This window comes from Pimephales promelas, chromosome 2 (assembly GCF_988280905.1).
Source record: "Pimephales promelas chromosome 2, fPimPro1.hap1.1, whole genome shotgun sequence".
Taxonomy (NCBI): domain Eukaryota; kingdom Metazoa; phylum Chordata; class Actinopteri; order Cypriniformes; family Leuciscidae; genus Pimephales; species Pimephales promelas.
In genome coordinates this window covers 24891908-24910551 of record NC_142770.1, presented here as the reverse complement: position 1 = coordinate 24910551, position 18644 = coordinate 24891908, and the positions used below count along the sequence as shown (strand labels likewise).

Here is an 18644-nt window from a genome sequence, read left to right as displayed (position 1 = left end):
AGTCTAAAGTATGAAAGAAATGTATGTACATTTTAGAATAACTAATTTCTACATTAAACACAACAGTACGCCATCACATTCGCGACTCTGCTGATTAAAGGCGACACTTCCGGTTTTATTCCCACCTGAGCCTCCCTTTCGATTTCAAAATAAGGGCTAAACAAAGTTAAACAATTGGGTTCCAGAAGTCAATTCATTTCTAGGACTGTCAAATGATTAATCGCGATTAATCGCATCCAAAATAAAAGTTATATATGTGGCTCCACTGTGCATAATTATTGTGTATATATAAATAGACACACATGCATGTATATTTAAGAAAAAAAATATTATATAAAATATTTATATAGAACATAAAGTATAAATCTATAGTATATACAGTATGAAAATATTTCTTAAATATATACAACATAATATGTGTGTGTGCACTGTGTATAATTATTTTATATATGTAAATACACGCATGCATATTTAACAAAAATATACTATTTATATATAAAATATTTATATATAATATAAATTATATATAAATCTATATACATGAAATAAATGAAATGAAGTGTGTGTGTGTATATTTATATATAGAATAATTATACAAAGCGGACCCACATTTTTATTTTGGATGCGATTAATCGTGATTAATCGTTTGACAGCCCCATTAATTTCCTCAAAATAGAGAAATAGATTTTTAATGTGAACTTATAAACCTTTAAAGGCAGGTTTACTCTGGACTGTGAGGTCCAGTATCAGTGTATATGCTTCTGCTGAAGACACAACCTTACCCTGTTTTAAGAAAGTTTGCGAAGTTCATACACACGATAACTGCTCAGACGCACCGATTAAAGACGTCCTTCTACTGCATGTTCTCATTGAAAAACAAATGGCACATTGAACAAAAATACATAATACAGGCGTTTGCGAACTGCGCATCATAGGAAGAGTTCAAATAAAGTCATGTATCATTTATTCAGAGATATGGGGCCAGTAAGTATCTTCCAAAATCAAACCAAGATACAGAAAAGTATGTGTGTTAGAAAATATATTGTTTCAAAATAGTGATTAAAGTGCAAGTCATGAATGTGAAAGTGTTTTTTGTCATAGTGTGAAGATGGATACTGACTGAATTTGCAATCGTGTTTGAAAGTTTTGCGGGTCAGTCCAGGATGAGTCTGCGATGGCCCTCCTCAAGCCTCATTAGCAGACACTTCCCAAATGAGTGTTTAATTAAAGGTGCTTTACTGAGAGGCAGACTCATTCTTCATAATGAAAAGCACAGACGCTTACGCAATGCAGGGCAGATGAACGGCCTCTCAACCTGTCTCTAACTAACTGGGAACTCGAGTCGAGGTAGACGGCAAACTGAAGCTGTGCGTTACATTTATCTGTTGGTTTGCTTTGGTCGTCTCGCTCCATATTTGCACGCTTTTCTGTGTAATGATCTGTTTTGAGAAGAGATGTGGCATCACCTGTTCCCCAATTAATTTGATATGCTTAATTAGTCGCCTTGTGCTCATTTATTACAGCCTGTGTCCCATTATCTCTATAATGTGGATTATAGCGCATGAGGGGAAAAAAAAGCATTTTTTTATTAACACAAATAAAAGAATGGAGTGTTTTAGTTTTGTGCATTACGGACCGGGTCCAAGTGCACTGGGTCAAATATCACTCCTAATTGCCCCCACCCCCCCAAAAAAAAAGTCTACTCAATAAAATATTTAAGTTTGGCATAACTAGAGAGATGCATATTCATTATAAAACCAACCAAATACTAAAAAAAAACATTCTTATTAGTGGTCGACCGATATGTGATTTTCAGGGCTGATACCGATTATTTCAGATCAAATAGACCGATAACCGATATTTTGAACCGATATATATACCGATATATATATATATATATATATATATATATATATATTTTTTTTTATAGCCTATGTCTGGTCTAAAACTGTAAATTAATGTGTCAAAATTTAGAATAACAAAGGGTTTTGACAAATACTTTCTTTAAATGATTTTAAACATATCTTTAAATCTGAGAAATGTTATTAATAATAATAATAACTTGTATAAAAACTGCAGGGAGGACCCAGCAGCATTCTGTAAACATTTTGTAAAACTTAAAGACTCTATTTTAATGTTTAAAAGATTTTTTTGTAATCAAAAAACATTTCTAATTAATTAAAATCATCAAACTTATTCAATTTATTCACAGTTTAGTAACAAAAAATTACATTTTTAGGGCTTTGTGAAAAACCAAACTTTTATTTTGACGGGTAGCCGTGGAGATCTTTGAGTTTCCGTGTGTCTATGATCTGATGATAACTTTTCTCAGTTGAAGCATTAAAAAGCTCATGAAGTGACTAACCGACTTTGTACTTTGTTTATGCAATACGTCTGGTAGAGCTAGACCGATATATCGGCAGACGATATAAGGCATTTTCCAGACTATCGGTATCGGCAGTTATAATGGGCGATAAATGAATATTTCAAAAATAAAATAAAAACGGCCGAAATATGCTTGAACCATGTCATGAGTGTTGGAGTTGTATAGTTTGTCCACCAGAGGGCACTCAGTCATCAGTCTGCTCTGTTGTGACAATAAAAGTAACAATTTTCTTTATAAAATGCATTATCATATTATTTTAGTTAACTCAGAAATAACTACAAATAACTAATCTTAGGGAAATAGGTTCATTTTTTGTTGCGCGTTTCTGAAAAAAAAAAATATCGGCCGATATATCGGAATAGCGTATTTTAAAACCAACAAATATTTGTATCGGTATCGGCCTTCAAAATCCTTTATCGGTCGGGCTCTAATGTCCGGCAAATTGGTTTTGAAAATGGCCGATACCGATAACCATAAAAATGCTTAATATCGGCACCGATAATCAGTCGACACCTAATTAATAGATTTTAATCAAGACAATCTATTTTGTCATTTAAAAGTTGAATTTCTTGGCCAAAGTCAATAACAACATTTTTAGAGCTTCCAGAAATAAGAAAAAAAGTGCAGTCACAATTGTGGCCGGTGGGAAATGTGTCCAACTGAACGAAAGATTCACGAATGAGTTGGGCATGATATTCTGTTTTTCACGTACATCACTGTACTGTCGTTGCTTTTTTCATTGTGATGAAATGTGTGGTGTGTCAGATGGCTAACTTGAGTTTTTAGGTCTTCCTTCCTCAAACTTTTTTTTATGCATTCTTTAAAAGTATTAGTCACTCTCCTAACAAATCTCTGAATCAGATACGATGGTTCGGTAATCGCAGCACAGTTTTGACTTTTAAGAAAAGGAGCTCAAGATGTTCATGTTGGCACACAGAATGAGTTCCAGCATCTTGGAAAGTGTAGAGGGGAAATGGAAACACACACAGGATGAGTCCAAAGATTCAGACTGTAATTGAATGCATGTGTTGCCAAAGGGGTTGGATGACGTGGCCGAGATTTCAGGATTCAGTGGAAGACACACAGCAGCTGTTCAGATTTCAGCAGAACATGTCCTGTGAGCTGCTGGAGAACCATTTGCATAAAACACCAGGTGGACTGAGAGTTTGTGTCTATGCAAAGAGCCGTCGCATGCTTTAGTGTTGAGTCAGCTCAAAAATACTTTGAATTCCCCCCAAAAAACACTTTTTAAGAATCTTCTCATCATTTTTTTTTTCTTAAAAGCGAGGTCACATTAGGCAAAATTGTGCAAAAACGGGTCTGTTGTCAATTATAGTGCAGTGATGTATGAAGCACAGCTCACACTAAACATCTTTCTGCTGGTCAACACGCCCAACTCAAACACTGAAATCTGCGACCTCGCGTGACACTCTGGATTTTGCAGAGCAATCTGTTTTAAACAAAGCTTTCAGCTTAAAGGAGTAGTTCACTTTTAAAAAAAACTTTTGCTGATAATTTACTCTCCCCCATGTCATCCAAGATGTCCATGTCTTTCTTTCTTCAGTCGAAAAGAAATTAACGTTTTTGATGAAAACATTCCAGCATTTTTCTCCATATAATGGACTTCAATGGGAACCAAACGGTTCAAGGTCCAAAAGACAGTTTCAGTGCAAACTGTTCAAAGGGCTTTAAACGACACCAGACGATGAATAAGGGTCTTATCAAGAGAAAATGAAGGAATATTTTTTCGAGTCATTTGGTTTATTCAACGAACGAAATGAACAAGTTGATTCTAAAAAAGATTCGTTCATTTTGATGAACGAGTTTGAACAGGAGAGTCACGAACGCGCATCACAGAACAGAGCAAGGCGAGCATTTGTGCTTATAAAACTTAAACTTTGTTATTTATTTATTAAATGAGTGATCGTTTCACTTGATAAGACCCTTATTCATCGTCTGGAGTCGTTTAACTCTTTCCCCGCCAAACACGGAATTTTCCGGGTTTAATGAAAAAACGCATCTGCGCCAAACACGGAATTTTCCGGGTATCCGTGTTTTAGGTGGTATACGGTAAGGAAGACCCGCGCGCATGTCCTGAATGAGTGCGCAACTCTTTGATCAGAGAAACAGATTGCAATCGTCTCAAAAAGTGGAGTAGTGAGAATGTATCAGACAGACAATGCAGAGGTATATGGCTGAAGTACTGGAGGTTAATGGACTCGGAGTCCGATCACTCTTTATTTGATAATTCTGAATCTGATCGGGACGAAGTAGTCAGTGAGAGAGATGCACATGTTGTCACAGAAAGTTCTAGCCATGGACGTGCCGCAGATAGATCGTATAATATTATGACACTATAATATTTATGTGTGTGTGCAGGCATTTATGTGTGGCTGTCTAAATATGAAGGTGTAATTGTCAAATTATTTCTCTCTTTGTGCACATTTACCACATTGTAATATGTATTTGTGTGTGTGTGGGTGTGTGTGTGTGTTTGTCTAGGCTTGTTTATTGTAATTCCAATCATTATTCACAGGTAGAACACAGAGAGGCAGAGGCAGAAGTTTTATTGCAAAAGTTACATTTCCCTTACATCCTGGGAAATTTGATATATTTTACATTTATTTTATGTTTTTAATTTATTTTGGAAAGTTTTATATATGAAGGAAACAACATCTGAATGTATTCTGCTTTTAAATGCACTTGTTTGATAAAAATACCTTTTTCTCAGTTTTTTGTCCAAAATGTTGTGTTTTTGACAAAACCTACCTCTGTTCAAGAGGCAATAAAAAAAGAACAGATGAAGATAAAATAAAAACGTTTTTTTTGCCTAAAAGCAGAGGCTCAGATCTTTATTTTTATATATATCATCTTCATATATTCATGGAAGAAAATATTCAGCGGGGCATTCAAATTTAGCGAAAATCGTCAAAAACCCTGGCGGTGGCTGGCAACTTTTTTTTAAAACGCTGGCGGGGAAAGAGTTAAAGCCCTTTGAACAGTTTGCACTGAAACTGTCTTTTGGACCTTGAACCGTTTGGTTCCCATTGAAGTCCATTATATGGAGAAAATCCTGGAATGTTTTCATCAAAAACCTTCATTTCTTTTCGACTGAAGAAAGAAAGACGAGGACATCTTGGATGACATGGGGGTGAGTAAATTATCAGCAAAAGTTTTTTTAAAAGTGAACTACACCTTTAACCCGTGTCCTAGTATTTACGTATAGCAATACAAAATAAATGTGTCTTAGTTGGTATAATATTGTATGTTTACTATGAGTTTTTATGAGCCTTTGAGTTGATCTGGGAGTCTTCAGCAAGAACCTCCATGCACTCAGATCACACCAAAAGCCTGTTATTTTCCTAAAAAAAATGAATTTATCTTAAGCTCTTTCTTATAAAATCCCCTGATTTCCACACACAGTCCAAGTCTGAGTCACATATAGTGCGTCTGAAAGCAATCGCAATTCAATAGTAAGTGATTTAACTCTCGTGTGCCGTGAAAGTGCTTCCCATAATGAATTGTTTGCTGCACACTAGCTGAATTAATAATGACTTTGGCAGGGCGTTATGCGCACCCATCAGACGCTCAGCTTCAGCTTACCATTTTCCCATAAGCTTTAAGATTATGTCGCTGTTTCACCAACAGATTTTACAATATATGGGCCATTCCACCCAATGGGTGACATTTGCTTGTTGTATCTCTTCAAAAATAAACTTTATTTTTGATCTTTTTAAACATTGAATCTAATACTACACATATTTAACTATTCATTTCAAAATGTGTATTGGTCAATCTCAGGCAACTTTATTTTTTTTATTTTTTTTACAAGGTTTAAGCAGAAGATGGGCACATGTTTTCTCAATCCTGTTTTCTGAAAAACATGTGTCGTTTAAAAGCATGTCAATTAATTCCTTTGTTTTCCCCACAAGAAAGTGTTTATTTTAAAGAAATTGTTGGTAATATGTCCAAAAAATAGATATTTGTGCCAATAAAACCACTATTAAAGCAAGGTGTATTTTGATTGAAAAACAGTCTTTTTTTTTTAATTTTAAAGAAGACTGAAGCCTCAAGTTTCTAATTTTTTTTTTAGAATTAATTAATTAAGTAATTGTATAAATTATGGGCTAAACAAAACTGATAAAAATAGTGGTTTAATTTTATTTTTTTAGAAAAATAATAAAATAGTAACAGGATTGAGTTTTTAAGCAAAAAGTTATCAAATATATGGCATGTGGCCACATAGCATTGATGCTTGCAGCGTGAGGACACTAAGCCATTTGTAGTGCCTTACCAAAAGGTAATATTTAAATAAATAAAAAAAAAATTAAATAAATCTAAGAAAAAGTTTAGGTAACAGGACCGTATGTTGAGATTGACCTTATTTATAGTTACAATTTCATCAAATATGCAGAAATGAAAATGAGACTTATAGTGACTTATAGTCGCCCCATTGCCTTCAGAAGATCCAGATGATGCAACTTCCTGTTGATAATGTGTCTTTTGGAATATTCCACGTTTTTACTGTTTTACAGTGAAAACATGACTAAAATGTGTATTTTATCTAAAATATTAGATCAAATGTTTTTTTTTTTCTTTTTCAGATTTCTTAAGGATTTTAATCATAATATTTCATGGTAAAGTTTAGAGATAGAGAGTTGGGACATTCAGAAAATGCTATTTTTTAGTGTTCTGTGTTGTTTTTAATTTGTAGTTTTGTAGTAATGTGCATGACATTTTACTTAATCAAATGTATTTTTGAGTTTATTTTCATGCAATTTTATACATATAATATCCTGGGGACAGAATGGCTCATATTTATATATTGATGAATTTTGAAGATGAGTTTTGACCATGTTGTTGTTTTCTCTGGCCTGACCCATCTCTCCTCATCTCTTCCAGGGCTTTGACCCTCCCCATCAGAGTGACACGCGCACCGTTTACATAGCAAACAAGTTCCCACAGCATGGCCATTATATTCCTCAGAGGTTTGCAGACAACAGGATCATTTCCTCCAAGGTAAGAGAGTCATTTGTCTCACGTGTGCATGTGTTTCATGAGAGTTACAGTCATTTGACTTGCATGTGCATTGACTCGTGATCATTTGCCAGTGAAATCCTCCACGCCGTTGTTGTTTTCTCTTTATAGTACACCATATGGAACTTCGTGCCCAAGAATTTGTTTGAGCAGTTCAGAAGAATTGCCAATTTTTATTTTCTCATCATCTTCTTGGTTCAGGTAAGCTCTCAGTTCACTCATAACCTAATTCATATTCACAAGATGCGATTTGGGAATGCAAATCACACGGGTATATATGCGACTCGTGCAATTATTAATCTAATTTTGTGAATATAAATGTGGTTGTGCGTTTGCAAATCATAGTTTGTGAATGTGATATTTGTCACTAATATTTAGTAAATAAATCCATGAGGCTATTTTAGCTCCATAATCCTTGGTTTGAAAAGATAATGCGGGTTCAGCATCATCAGTGTTGGATGTTTTCCAGTAAGTAAAGATTATGTTCACTACAAACACCACAGTCGTATACTAAAGTACAACACGACAACAAGCACTAGACATTTGTCAGTCTCTGTGTCATGAGAGCAGGAAATAACGTGATATTTCGCTCTAAATTTGTGTTATTTTAATTAAAAAACATTTTTAGGGCTGCCCAGATCGACTATTCACGTTTTTGATATTAATTTAATTACTTAAATGATCGGAAAATGGGTCAAGTTTCAGAGCTGACAAAGAATATTACATGTAACTTAGTTCCACATTACAGAGAAAAATGCTGAACAAGAATAATGAGACTTTAAAATGTAAATCAAGCACTCAAGTGCACACATAAAGCTTAGCACACCGGCAAAAGTATTGATTACGAATGTGTCAGGAAAACAGCACAGAGACTGTCTGAACATTTTAATAATGTATTAAAGGTGGAATACCTAAGATTTTTGCATTAAAATATCCCAAAATCACAAGGCCAGTGTTATATATTTAGTTAAGATGATAACTTACAATATTCCAAATGTTTCAAACAATGTTTAAATCGCGAGAAAATTTAGATTTTACCAAGGAAACGGGGCGTGTGAGCAGGGGCTGATATCCGCGTTACCTCGGTTTCCGCTCGTACTGCGTGTAGTCCTGGACAAATGCGGTAGTTGTGCGTTAGTGTCTATCAAGCAATAAACATCTGCTTGTTTTGCGCATTTGTTATGGAATGGAGCACAATTATTCTTTAGCGATTCCACCTGGTTCTGTCGACAAAGACGAGTCTCATAAACGCAAATGTCAACGAACGGGTCAACCAAACGACCCAAGAAGAATTTGGGACAAGAGAAATAAAACCATCTCAACATCTGTCTTGCATGTGTTTTACTTGACAGGCGAGTAACACCGTGTTTTGTATTCAAATTTCATGTCAGTAAATGATGCAAAACAATTAGTATTATTGTTAAAATGTCTTGTTGTCTATGAATATGATGTGAGAAATCGTAAGGTCATATTCACCGCGAATCCTTCTCGGAATGTGAACTGTTGGCTGTATCTTAGAAAACGACGTTTATCTGAAAAGTGTTTCAACCGTCCCGGCTCTCCCCTAACATCTGTGATAACTAATTTACTTTTAAACCTTACTTTTCTTGCGGTTATTTCTGTTTAATGAAAAACAAGCATGTCATTAAACGCAACAGTAGCCATGTTTCTATTCACTTGTCAATCGAATTATCTGAAGTTCGGTAAAAAAACACATGCGAATAAAGCTGGTGAAAGTGTGTTTCCATCAAACGGCTTTAAAGCGAATAAAAACCTGTACGTAATGACGTCACATGCTGTTTTGAGATCAAATTGGTATATCGAATTGATTTGAGACATTTTAAGATGTTTCCATTCATTTTCGCACTAAATCAAACAACATTCAAGCAAAATTTTGCGAACAAAGTTTTGTTACACAAAACGGATCGCGCCATCTACCAAAAATTCACAAGTTGAAGCCTAATAATGCTTATTATGTGCCAGTTGATAGCGACATATGTATGGGATAACGTATGCGAGGCGGTTGTTGAAGCTGTTGTATTCGCTATAACAACCGCCTCACTACAACCAAATAAATAAATAAATTATTTGACTCAAAATATTGACTTAAAAACGAGTTTATTGATTTAAAAACGAGTATTACTTCTGCTAAAGAAAATAGTCTGTTCCGTCTCTGAACTGCGTCCATGGCAACGGTGTGTTATAGCAGCGCCGCAGTCTGTTAACTAGAAATAACAGACCAAGCCAAGCCACGTAAAAACAAGCAAAACTAACCTAAGAAAACAACGACGCTATAAACATTGCTATGATGATGACGATGCACGTATGCCCGACGACAGCGGAGGTGACTGTGGTGTGGGAACGACAGCGCTCCATCAGTTCTGGGAGATCGTGGTTCACGGAAACCCTTTGGTTGAAGCATCTTTTTGCTTTGTCCACTTACATCTGTCTTTGTTGACATCCGCCATGTGTGCGCAAACAAACTGGCCGGAAATGAACTCGTCTTCTGGCGTGTTGCAACCATAAAAGGGCCTAAAACTTAATCGCAATTCATTATTTATTCGGCAAATAACGTTTCCATCAGCTTTTATCGCATTAGCCGTATATCGATCAAGAGAAAATCCGTTGAGACCGAACGTATTTCACTTTAGTCGATTTTCATGAAATTTCATCGAATTTTACTGTTTCAATAAGGCTTTTTTCATTCGATATCACTTAATTCGGATAAAAAAGTGTTAATGGAAACATGGCTAGTTATAGAAATCGAACTTTACCTCATCCATGACAACTAATTTTCGATTCCCGTCTGACTGATTTATCCACGGTGGAGTTGAAAACAACAGTTCCCATCATTCCGCGTTCCTCCACGGCATCATCAAGCAAAACCGTTGTTGTTGTTTTGAATGTAGCGCCCTCTAGCGGCATACGATCTTAGGTATTGTAGCTTTAATAAACGAGTGTCTTCTGAGTCAGTGTCGACTGCAGAGATAATGGACGTTATGTTAAATGTCATTAAGTACTTCCACTTGGATACGTGCTTAATAATAACATTAGAGAGCGGCCGTATATAAAACGGCTAACGTTAGGCTACTACGTGCATGTTTCAAATGATAAGCCATGTTTGAGGTCAGGGTTAAACATGTTTCCTTGTTCTACCTAAGGACATGTCTGTGGATAAAGGCAGTATATGGCACTGTTTCTCTCTCTCTCTCCCTACAGTTGATGATTGACACACCCACTTCCCCTATAACTAGTGGACTTCCCCTGTTTTTTGTCATCACAGTAACTGCCATCAAACAGGTGAGCGTGTTTTGACCGCTTATGTATGACAGCTTTGTGCTAGTGTGATTGGAGGATAACCATTTCGTTGTGTTTTTTCATAATCCTGCTCACACACACGCAGGGTTTTGAAGACTGGCTGCGGCACAAAGCTGATAATGAAGTGAACGGGGCACCTGTGTTTGTTGTGCGCAGCGGCAGTCTGGTCCAGACCCGATCCAAGAACATCCGAGTGAGTTGCTAACAGACGTTCATACCTCATTCGCACCTCATGCTTGCAGTCGTGTTAATAAACACAATGGAGCCATTTAATGATGTCGTGTTGGTTGATCTACTCTGAAGTTCACCCTGTGTGCTTGTAGGTTGGTGATATTGTGAGAGTAGCCAAAGATGAGACGTTTCCTGCAGATCTGGTGCTCTTATCATCGGACCGGGCCGAGGGGACGTGCCACATCACCACTGCGAGCCTGGACGGAGAGACCAACCTGAAGGTCTGCTCTCTGCTCATGAACACTGGACGCTTATAATGAATCAACATGTGACTCAGTATCTGAACTGCGCGTTGTCGTCACTCTCAGCGAATCAAGGCACTTACTGTGTCAACTCGGGTAAACCTGACAGCAGAGCTTATATGGCCCTATGAAATCCGTTTTTATCTTTTCCCAAATTCCGTTTTTTCCACACTGTTATTTTAGTCGTAAAAAGAGTGTGCTTTTAAAGTTAATGATTAAAAAGTATACAAATAAATAGGAATGACCTTAAATTTATTTGAGGACATTTACTCAGTAGCCTTTTCAGGACAAATACTGCATGATACTGCACACTGTATCTCTCTCGACTAGTGTCACTCACGGAGTTCGCTTCGCTTTTGTCCAGCCCAGCGCCTCATAGATGTTTTAAAGGGATACTCCACTTTTTTTGGGAAATAGGCTCATTTTACCACTCCCCCAGAGGTAAACAGTTGAGTTTTACCGTTTTTGAATGTATTCAGCCGATTTTTTGATATTTAGAAGAGTATCAGTAACCAGACCGTTTCTGGTCTCATTGACTTCATTAGTACTATGGAAGTCAATGAGACCAGAAACGGTCTGGTTACTGATATTCTTCTAAATATCAAAAAATCGGCTGAATACATTCAAAAACGGTAAAACCCAACTGTTTACTTCTGGGGGAGTGGTAAAATGAGCCTATTTCCAAAAAAAGTGGAGTATCCCTTTAAATAGTGTTTAAAAATGTGAAAGAAACGCAAAATGTGGCGGCCAGAGTTGATTTTGTGGCCGCGAATTAGTCTATGTGTGGGAAACACTGCATAAGTCACGTGCGAACCGCTCGGCACTGACGGCTTACAGCGTCGAGTTTCTTAACTTTTTGCCGACGAAAGGAGAGCCGCTTCGCCATGCGTTTCTTTGTTTTGATTTCGTCATTGGAGCGGAAATGACGGGTTGGGGGTTGTGTCGGCCTGATTTGCTTCCCCTGGTCTGCATTTTCAGCAGACGTACGTTCTTCTCCCACACAAAAACAGAATTTAAACCCAAATATGTAAAATTCCACAAAGTTTCGCGTTAACGCTAGATTCCGTGTTAATTTGCCAATTGCGCAATTCTGTCCGTGATTGTGGAAATCTAAGCTTACTGAATGAGTCAGACAATTCAATGAGTCAGGGTCAGACTGAGATAGTGATGCACTGAGATTTTGTCTGTTTCATACATACAATGTGGATAAACAACACCAGGTTAACGTGGTAGCTGTGTGCAAAATATCAATTTCTTGATTTTAATCGATACTGATGTGGATTCTTAAATCTCAAGATATTTTTAGGGGTTCAAGCGCTGAAACCATATCATAATAAGCCATGATTATGGATCCGAGATAATTTCCAAAACCAACTTTCGCAAACTAGTCGTAGGTTTTTGGCTCAACCTCGATTAAAACCTCTGCTGTTCAATTCCCAGGACTCTCTACGTCAATATTTATATAAAACAAAAAGTAACTTTGGCTTTTGGATAGCTGGGGCATTTAGAAAATTGGCATAGCTAAGTCCACCCTAAAGTCTGTCATTCCTAAATGAAAACTCGAAACATGCGACATGTGTAACTAGAGATATGCTAGTTATAAATACAGTAATCATTACTTTATTTAGGCAGAAAAAGTTCATTGTGGTTTCCAAGCTCATTAATGTTAACGTTAGCGGTCTTCCACTGATGATAGTGGCATTAGCTAGCTTTGTGGTTAGCGAGTCTATGATGAGCCATAATTTAGCAATAGATAACATCATACTGCAAATTGCCAAGGAGAGATGATTTAAGCGTGTTTCGTCCGTTTTTATTTTATTTTTTAAATATTAATTTATCGGCCATTATAACTGCCCATACCGATATTATGGAAAATGCCTAATATCGGCCGATAATATCGGTCTGGCTCTAACTGTTAACCTTCAAATGGTCTTCGTTTCCTGGTTCCACTTCTGGGCTTAGGGGTCGATACGACCTCAACAATTGATTGAGTAATTGTACAAAAAATATACATTTTTAATCATACAAATAATATATCATTTTTTTGTTTACTCCTCATCTATTCATTAATGCTGTGTTTTTGGAGATATAAAGTACTTTTGTATCCATATACCACACAATGCCTCAACTATACCATTAGCTTTAGCATTAGCATATGAAATATTATTTTTTTTATGATGCACTGGATTTATGCTCTACTACTAGGCCTTCATTTCTGTGTAAATATTTTCAGATTTATGCCGGATTTTTTTTTTTTTGACCCATGAAGAAAATATATTTAGTTTTTTTTTTCACATTTCCCATTCATTTCAATGTGGGGTCATATTGACCCCGAAGACCAGAAGTGTAAACATTTTTTTACACACCTTTACAACCGAATCAAGCCCAGATTTTTTGTGTGTATAGATAGATAATATATGAAAAGTCACAAGATCTTATTCCACTGAGATGAAGGGAACCTTTTTTTATTAAGTAAGCTTTATGGTTTTAAGCTTTACAACCATGTTTTCCTCTGTAAATTGGCTATAAATGGTCTTTTCCATCAATGATCTTGGTGGTTTCAAGCTAGTTAAAGAAAACATTATACCTTATGCTGCTCACTGCTGTCTTAATTTCTGTTTTTACGTAAAACTACTAAACCGAACACTAAACAGTAATTGTAGCTCACCTGACATAGACTGAAAATTTAAAAGCTGAGAGGTTTCATATTAACAGTAACAAAGCTTATTGCGTGTTTTCTGTTTTATCTTAACAATAAATACCGTTTTGCTGCTCTGTAATGTGTCGTGAAAGATCGCTGTTTACAACTAGTTACAGCACCGAATGAACATCAGAAGGTATGCTGAAAAATACAGTACAGCTCACTGAAAACTGCATCATGTCTCATGTAATCGATCCGTGTTTCAACTGGCTTGTAATAAAACAATAAAACGGCTTGTAAACGATATCACTTAACGTTACTTTTACCTGAGGAAATGCACATAAACGTATTACTTAGAGCAATCTGATAAATAAATTTACTATATTATATATTCATTACAAATCATCATTATAAAATCTGAATCCTTAAGATGTGTGCTCTCCAGCTAGTGTTATACAGTGGGACAGGTGTATAACAGCATGTGTGTGTGTGATCTAACACTCAGACCCATTATGCGGTGCCAGAAACAGCCGTGTCTCAGTCGGTGTCGCGGCTCGAGTCTCTGCAGGCCGTGGTGGAGTGCCAGCAGCCCGAAGCTGATTTATACAGGTGACGCCTCTCAGCTTCACTCTCACACTCATCCACATTTGAGTTTACAAGTGCTGACGCAGCACATTCTCGCTTCTCAGGTTTGTCGGGAGGATAACAGTAACCCAACAAGGAGAGGAGATAGTCCGGTAAGACATCTGAGATGAGCGCAGTTTCACTGGATGGCAGAAAGGCTCAACACAATAAAGATTTAAAAAGAAATAAATATTTTTAATTAGATTATATATTTAAGTTGTTTTTTATTTATTTATTTATATTTTTTTGTTAATCTTTTCAGACCTTTAGGACCAGAAAACCTCCTGCTTCGAGGAGCAAGATTAAAAAACACCAAAGAAATATTTGGTACGGCAATATTTCTCTCCAACTTAGGACATTTAGAGTCAACATGAGTTCAAATATACTTTCAGAATATATTTTTGTGACTTACTTCACGTTACCCCACAAAACAGTGTTTGTATTCTTACATTGAAACTGTGAAGCAACTTTTTATCTGCTGACGTCATGAATTCGTCTCAGTTCTCAACCTCCTGCCTGGATAGTTCACTTTGAAATTAATTTTTGATATGTTTTAGCTTACCTCAAGGGCATTCAAGACGTAGGTGTCTGTTTCCACAGTATTTTCAATTTTGATATTTTTAGGTCAAACCGTTCTTGTCTGTCAGTCATATAATGGAGGTCTATGGTCACCACCTCAAAGAGCATGCACAGAGAAGTCCAGATTAAACATGATTTAATGACTCGTCAATGTAAGTACACATTGATGGCCTAAGACACGAACAGAAAACGAACAGTATTTATATCGTTTTTACCTTTTGTAATCACAGCCACGCCCAAGTGATCTGAGGGCGCGGGTTAAAAGAGGTAAAAACGATATAAATACTGTTTGTTTTCTCACACAAACCGCTCGTTTCGTGTCTTAGGCCATCAATGTGTACTTACATTTACGAGTCATTAAATCATGTTTAATTTGGACTTCTCTGTGCATGCTCTTTGAGGTGGTGACCATAGACCTCCATTATATGACTGACAGACAAGAACGGTTTGACCTAAAAATATCAAAATTGAGAATACTGTCGAAACAAAGACACCTACGTCTTGGATGCCCTTGAGGTAAGATAAAACATCAAAAATTAATTTCAAAGTGAACGTGGAGTTAGGATCGGGGGAGTTAGTATCTGTACGTTTTATTAGTACTGTAATGTCTGAAGTCCTTAATGCCGGAGTATAACTGCTGTGGCATCATGCAGGTGTGGCGGTGTACACGGGCATGGAGGCCAAGATGGCTCTGAACTACAAGTGCAAATCGCAAAAGAGATCTGCGGTGGAGAAGTATGCGTTCCCATCATCATCACCAGTGCTTTCTCTGTTCAGTGATGCTCTGTTACGACTACATCATCTCTCTCGTGTCTCTTTGTGCAGATCCATGAACACGTTTCTCATCATCTACTTGGGCATCCTGCTGTTTGAAGCCATCCTCAGCACCATTTTGAAGTACGCCTGGCAGGCAGAGGACAAGTGGAACGAGCCGTTTTACAATCGGAAGACTGACCAAGAGAGAAACAGCAGCCAGGTCACTCTCATAAAGTGGCTTATGATGGTTATATTAGTACTAGTGCTGTCAATCAAGTAAAAAAAAAAAAAATTTAAACGCAATTAAAAACATTTTATAATGTAATAGTTTCACAGTTAATGTCCAAATTAACCGATATCGATTCTTAAATCTCAAGAATCGATTAGTCATCCTGTTTCATTTGAATGAATGGATCATTGCATCGCGGCTGCGCGCATCCAAAAAAATCGCAATAATCTTTGTCCTTTATTACTATTGATATGAAACATAGTCTCAATTTTCAAATTACGTCCATTTTCTTTAGAAATTCAAAAACATAAATAACGTTTTGGTGCTGTGGCGTGAGAAGCAGCAGCGCTGATCTCTCTTCCGGGTTAATAATACCAGTCAGCGTGAAATAAACATGAATGAGCATCTGACAGTACCGTCCCACAGGTGGGACGTTTGCCCCTATATTTTTAAAACAATAATATCTTAGTAAATACCTTAAATAATATTGACAAACTATATATCATTTGAAAGCTTACAATCTCCAGTTTCCATATTTGGTGACTGATTTTCAAAATATATTACAGAGGAGCCATAATTTATCAATATAAAACAAGAATATTTTCATACTCATAAGGCGTGTTCAGACCTTTATTTTAAAATAGCAGTAAACATGAAAAATCATGAAAAAATGGTAGATACCTCAGTTTGTTTTCATGCCAAAAGTTCAAAAGATAGAATCCATTCAATTATTTTGGAAAAAAAGGTATGAAAAGTTTGAAATATCAAGAAAAAAATAATAAATTCACCATTTGTGACGTGTACGCTAGCTATGACTTACATGCGTGTTCTTTGTATGTGTTTCTTAGAGGTTCAATATATATCAAAATCTGCCAAACTTCCCATGCTACTTCTGAATAGGATCTCTACTTCAGAAATTGTATGAACATTGTGAAAATAATGGTTCGTATCACTCAAAACACGAATTGAAATGCAGGCGCCCTTATATGGGCAGTAATGGAGTCTGATTGTGCCCTAGTGAAAAAGTTTGGTACTGCGCTCAAACAAAATCTTACTGAAAGCTCATTTTTTGAGATATCAACCTAAAATTTAAAACACAACTTGTTCAGATTTTTGGCTTTGATATTTCTGCCATTTTAGAGTAGCCCAGGTTTTGAAAATATATATTTTATGTAAAATATGAATAATTAATATTTTTACATTGTACATTTCCATAAACTCAAACTTCTATAACTTTTTTTCTGTTTCACTTTCTTAATTTATTTCACTTCTACAAAAATCTGCCAAATGTCTTCTTTAAAACAAGACCAATCATATGTCTATATTCCAAAGCATTCTTGAATTACAACCATTTAAGTTCGAAATGTGCATTTTCATGTCTATTCAAAAAAGGGGGGGTGACAGTTAACAGGTTAAAGATAGAGTACAACTTATTGAAATCCGTATCATGTCACATTGATTCGCTCAATCAGCGTTTCAACCGTGGAAAGACGTCAGTTAAACAGCTTGTAATCAATGTCATCGTCATATTTACCTCAGAAAACCCACATAAACTCATTAGTCAGCTAGAAAAAATAACTCTAGAGAGGAGCATTTTGCTAAATATATACACCATATTACATATGCATTATAATCTTAATGTTCTTCAATATTTAATGCATATTTGAATAAATCTGGCAAGTTTTTATGACAGCCAGCATTTAAATGTTTATATTTCATATAATCTTTTTATTATAAAAATAAATAAGTGTAATTTAAGTGTTTGTATGGCTACAAAACTGTTCATTATTACCTTCATATTAGGCTAATGAAGCCTAGTAGGCTACAACTAGACTCCCATAGTTTACAGCATTAGTTAAGAGATTTGATTTCCTTGAGAAAAATGGCCATTTATTTTAACTGATATCCAAAATAATCAATATTGAATCGAATCGTAATCGAATCGAATTGTGAAATTTGTCTCAATACCCAGCCCTAGTATATTTGTTTAATGGCGTCTTTGTATGCATGAAGGCCAGTGTCACTGAACCCAATGCAGACTGACTGTAACTCTAGCCAAAGGATGACATAAAAAAAACGGATGCTGCGTTAAACATTTTAACGCGTTAAACTGAACAAAAATGCATTGCATGCGTTAACCTTGACAGCTCTAATTATTACACGTATGTGGTTTATTCACGAAGCTTTTATTCAAGTTTGGTGGCGATTTTTCTCCTCACAGATTTTGAAGTTTATTTCTGACTTCCTGGCTTTCCTGGTGTTGTACAACTTCATAATCCCAATCTCGCTCTACGTGACTGTTGAGCTGCAGAAGTTTCTGGGCTCTTTTTTCATTGTTTGGGACTTGGATTTATACCATGAAGAGAGTGACCAGAAGGCCCAAGTCAACACGTCAGACCTCAATGAGGAGCTGGGCCAGGTGTGTGTGTGTGTGTGTGTGTGTGTGTGTGTGTGTGTGTGTGTGTGTGTGTGTGTGTGTGTGTGTGTGTGTGTGTGTGTGTGTGTGTGTGTGCGTGTGTGTGTGTGTGTGTGTGTGTGAGTTATTTGTCCAGCTATAGCTCTGCCTGAGATGAGTGACACTACACTAATGTTGTGCCCGCA

General features: G+C 36.4%; 1 protein-coding gene across 4 annotated transcripts in view; it reads left to right on the top strand.

Annotated features, from left to right (window-relative positions):
* atp11b (ATPase phospholipid transporting 11B) overlaps positions 1-18644 on the top strand; it is a 71510-nt gene that overhangs the window by 9358 nt on the left and 43508 nt on the right. For all 4 annotated transcript variants that reach the window (XM_089118161.1, XM_089118157.1, XM_089118163.1 and 1 more), the window contains exons 2-12: positions 7289-7405; positions 7535-7624; positions 10643-10723; positions 10827-10934; positions 11065-11193; positions 14361-14464; positions 14545-14592; positions 14742-14806; positions 15712-15793; positions 15884-16034; positions 18265-18462. In XM_089118161.1, the coding sequence (XP_088974287.1) occupies positions 7289-7405; positions 7535-7624; positions 10643-10723; positions 10827-10934; positions 11065-11193; positions 14361-14464; positions 14545-14592; positions 14742-14806; positions 15712-15793; positions 15884-16034; positions 18265-18462 (1173 nt within the window). The remainder of the gene's footprint in view (positions 1-7288; positions 7406-7534; positions 7625-10642; positions 10724-10826; positions 10935-11064; positions 11194-14360; positions 14465-14544; positions 14593-14741; positions 14807-15711; positions 15794-15883; positions 16035-18264; positions 18463-18644) is intronic.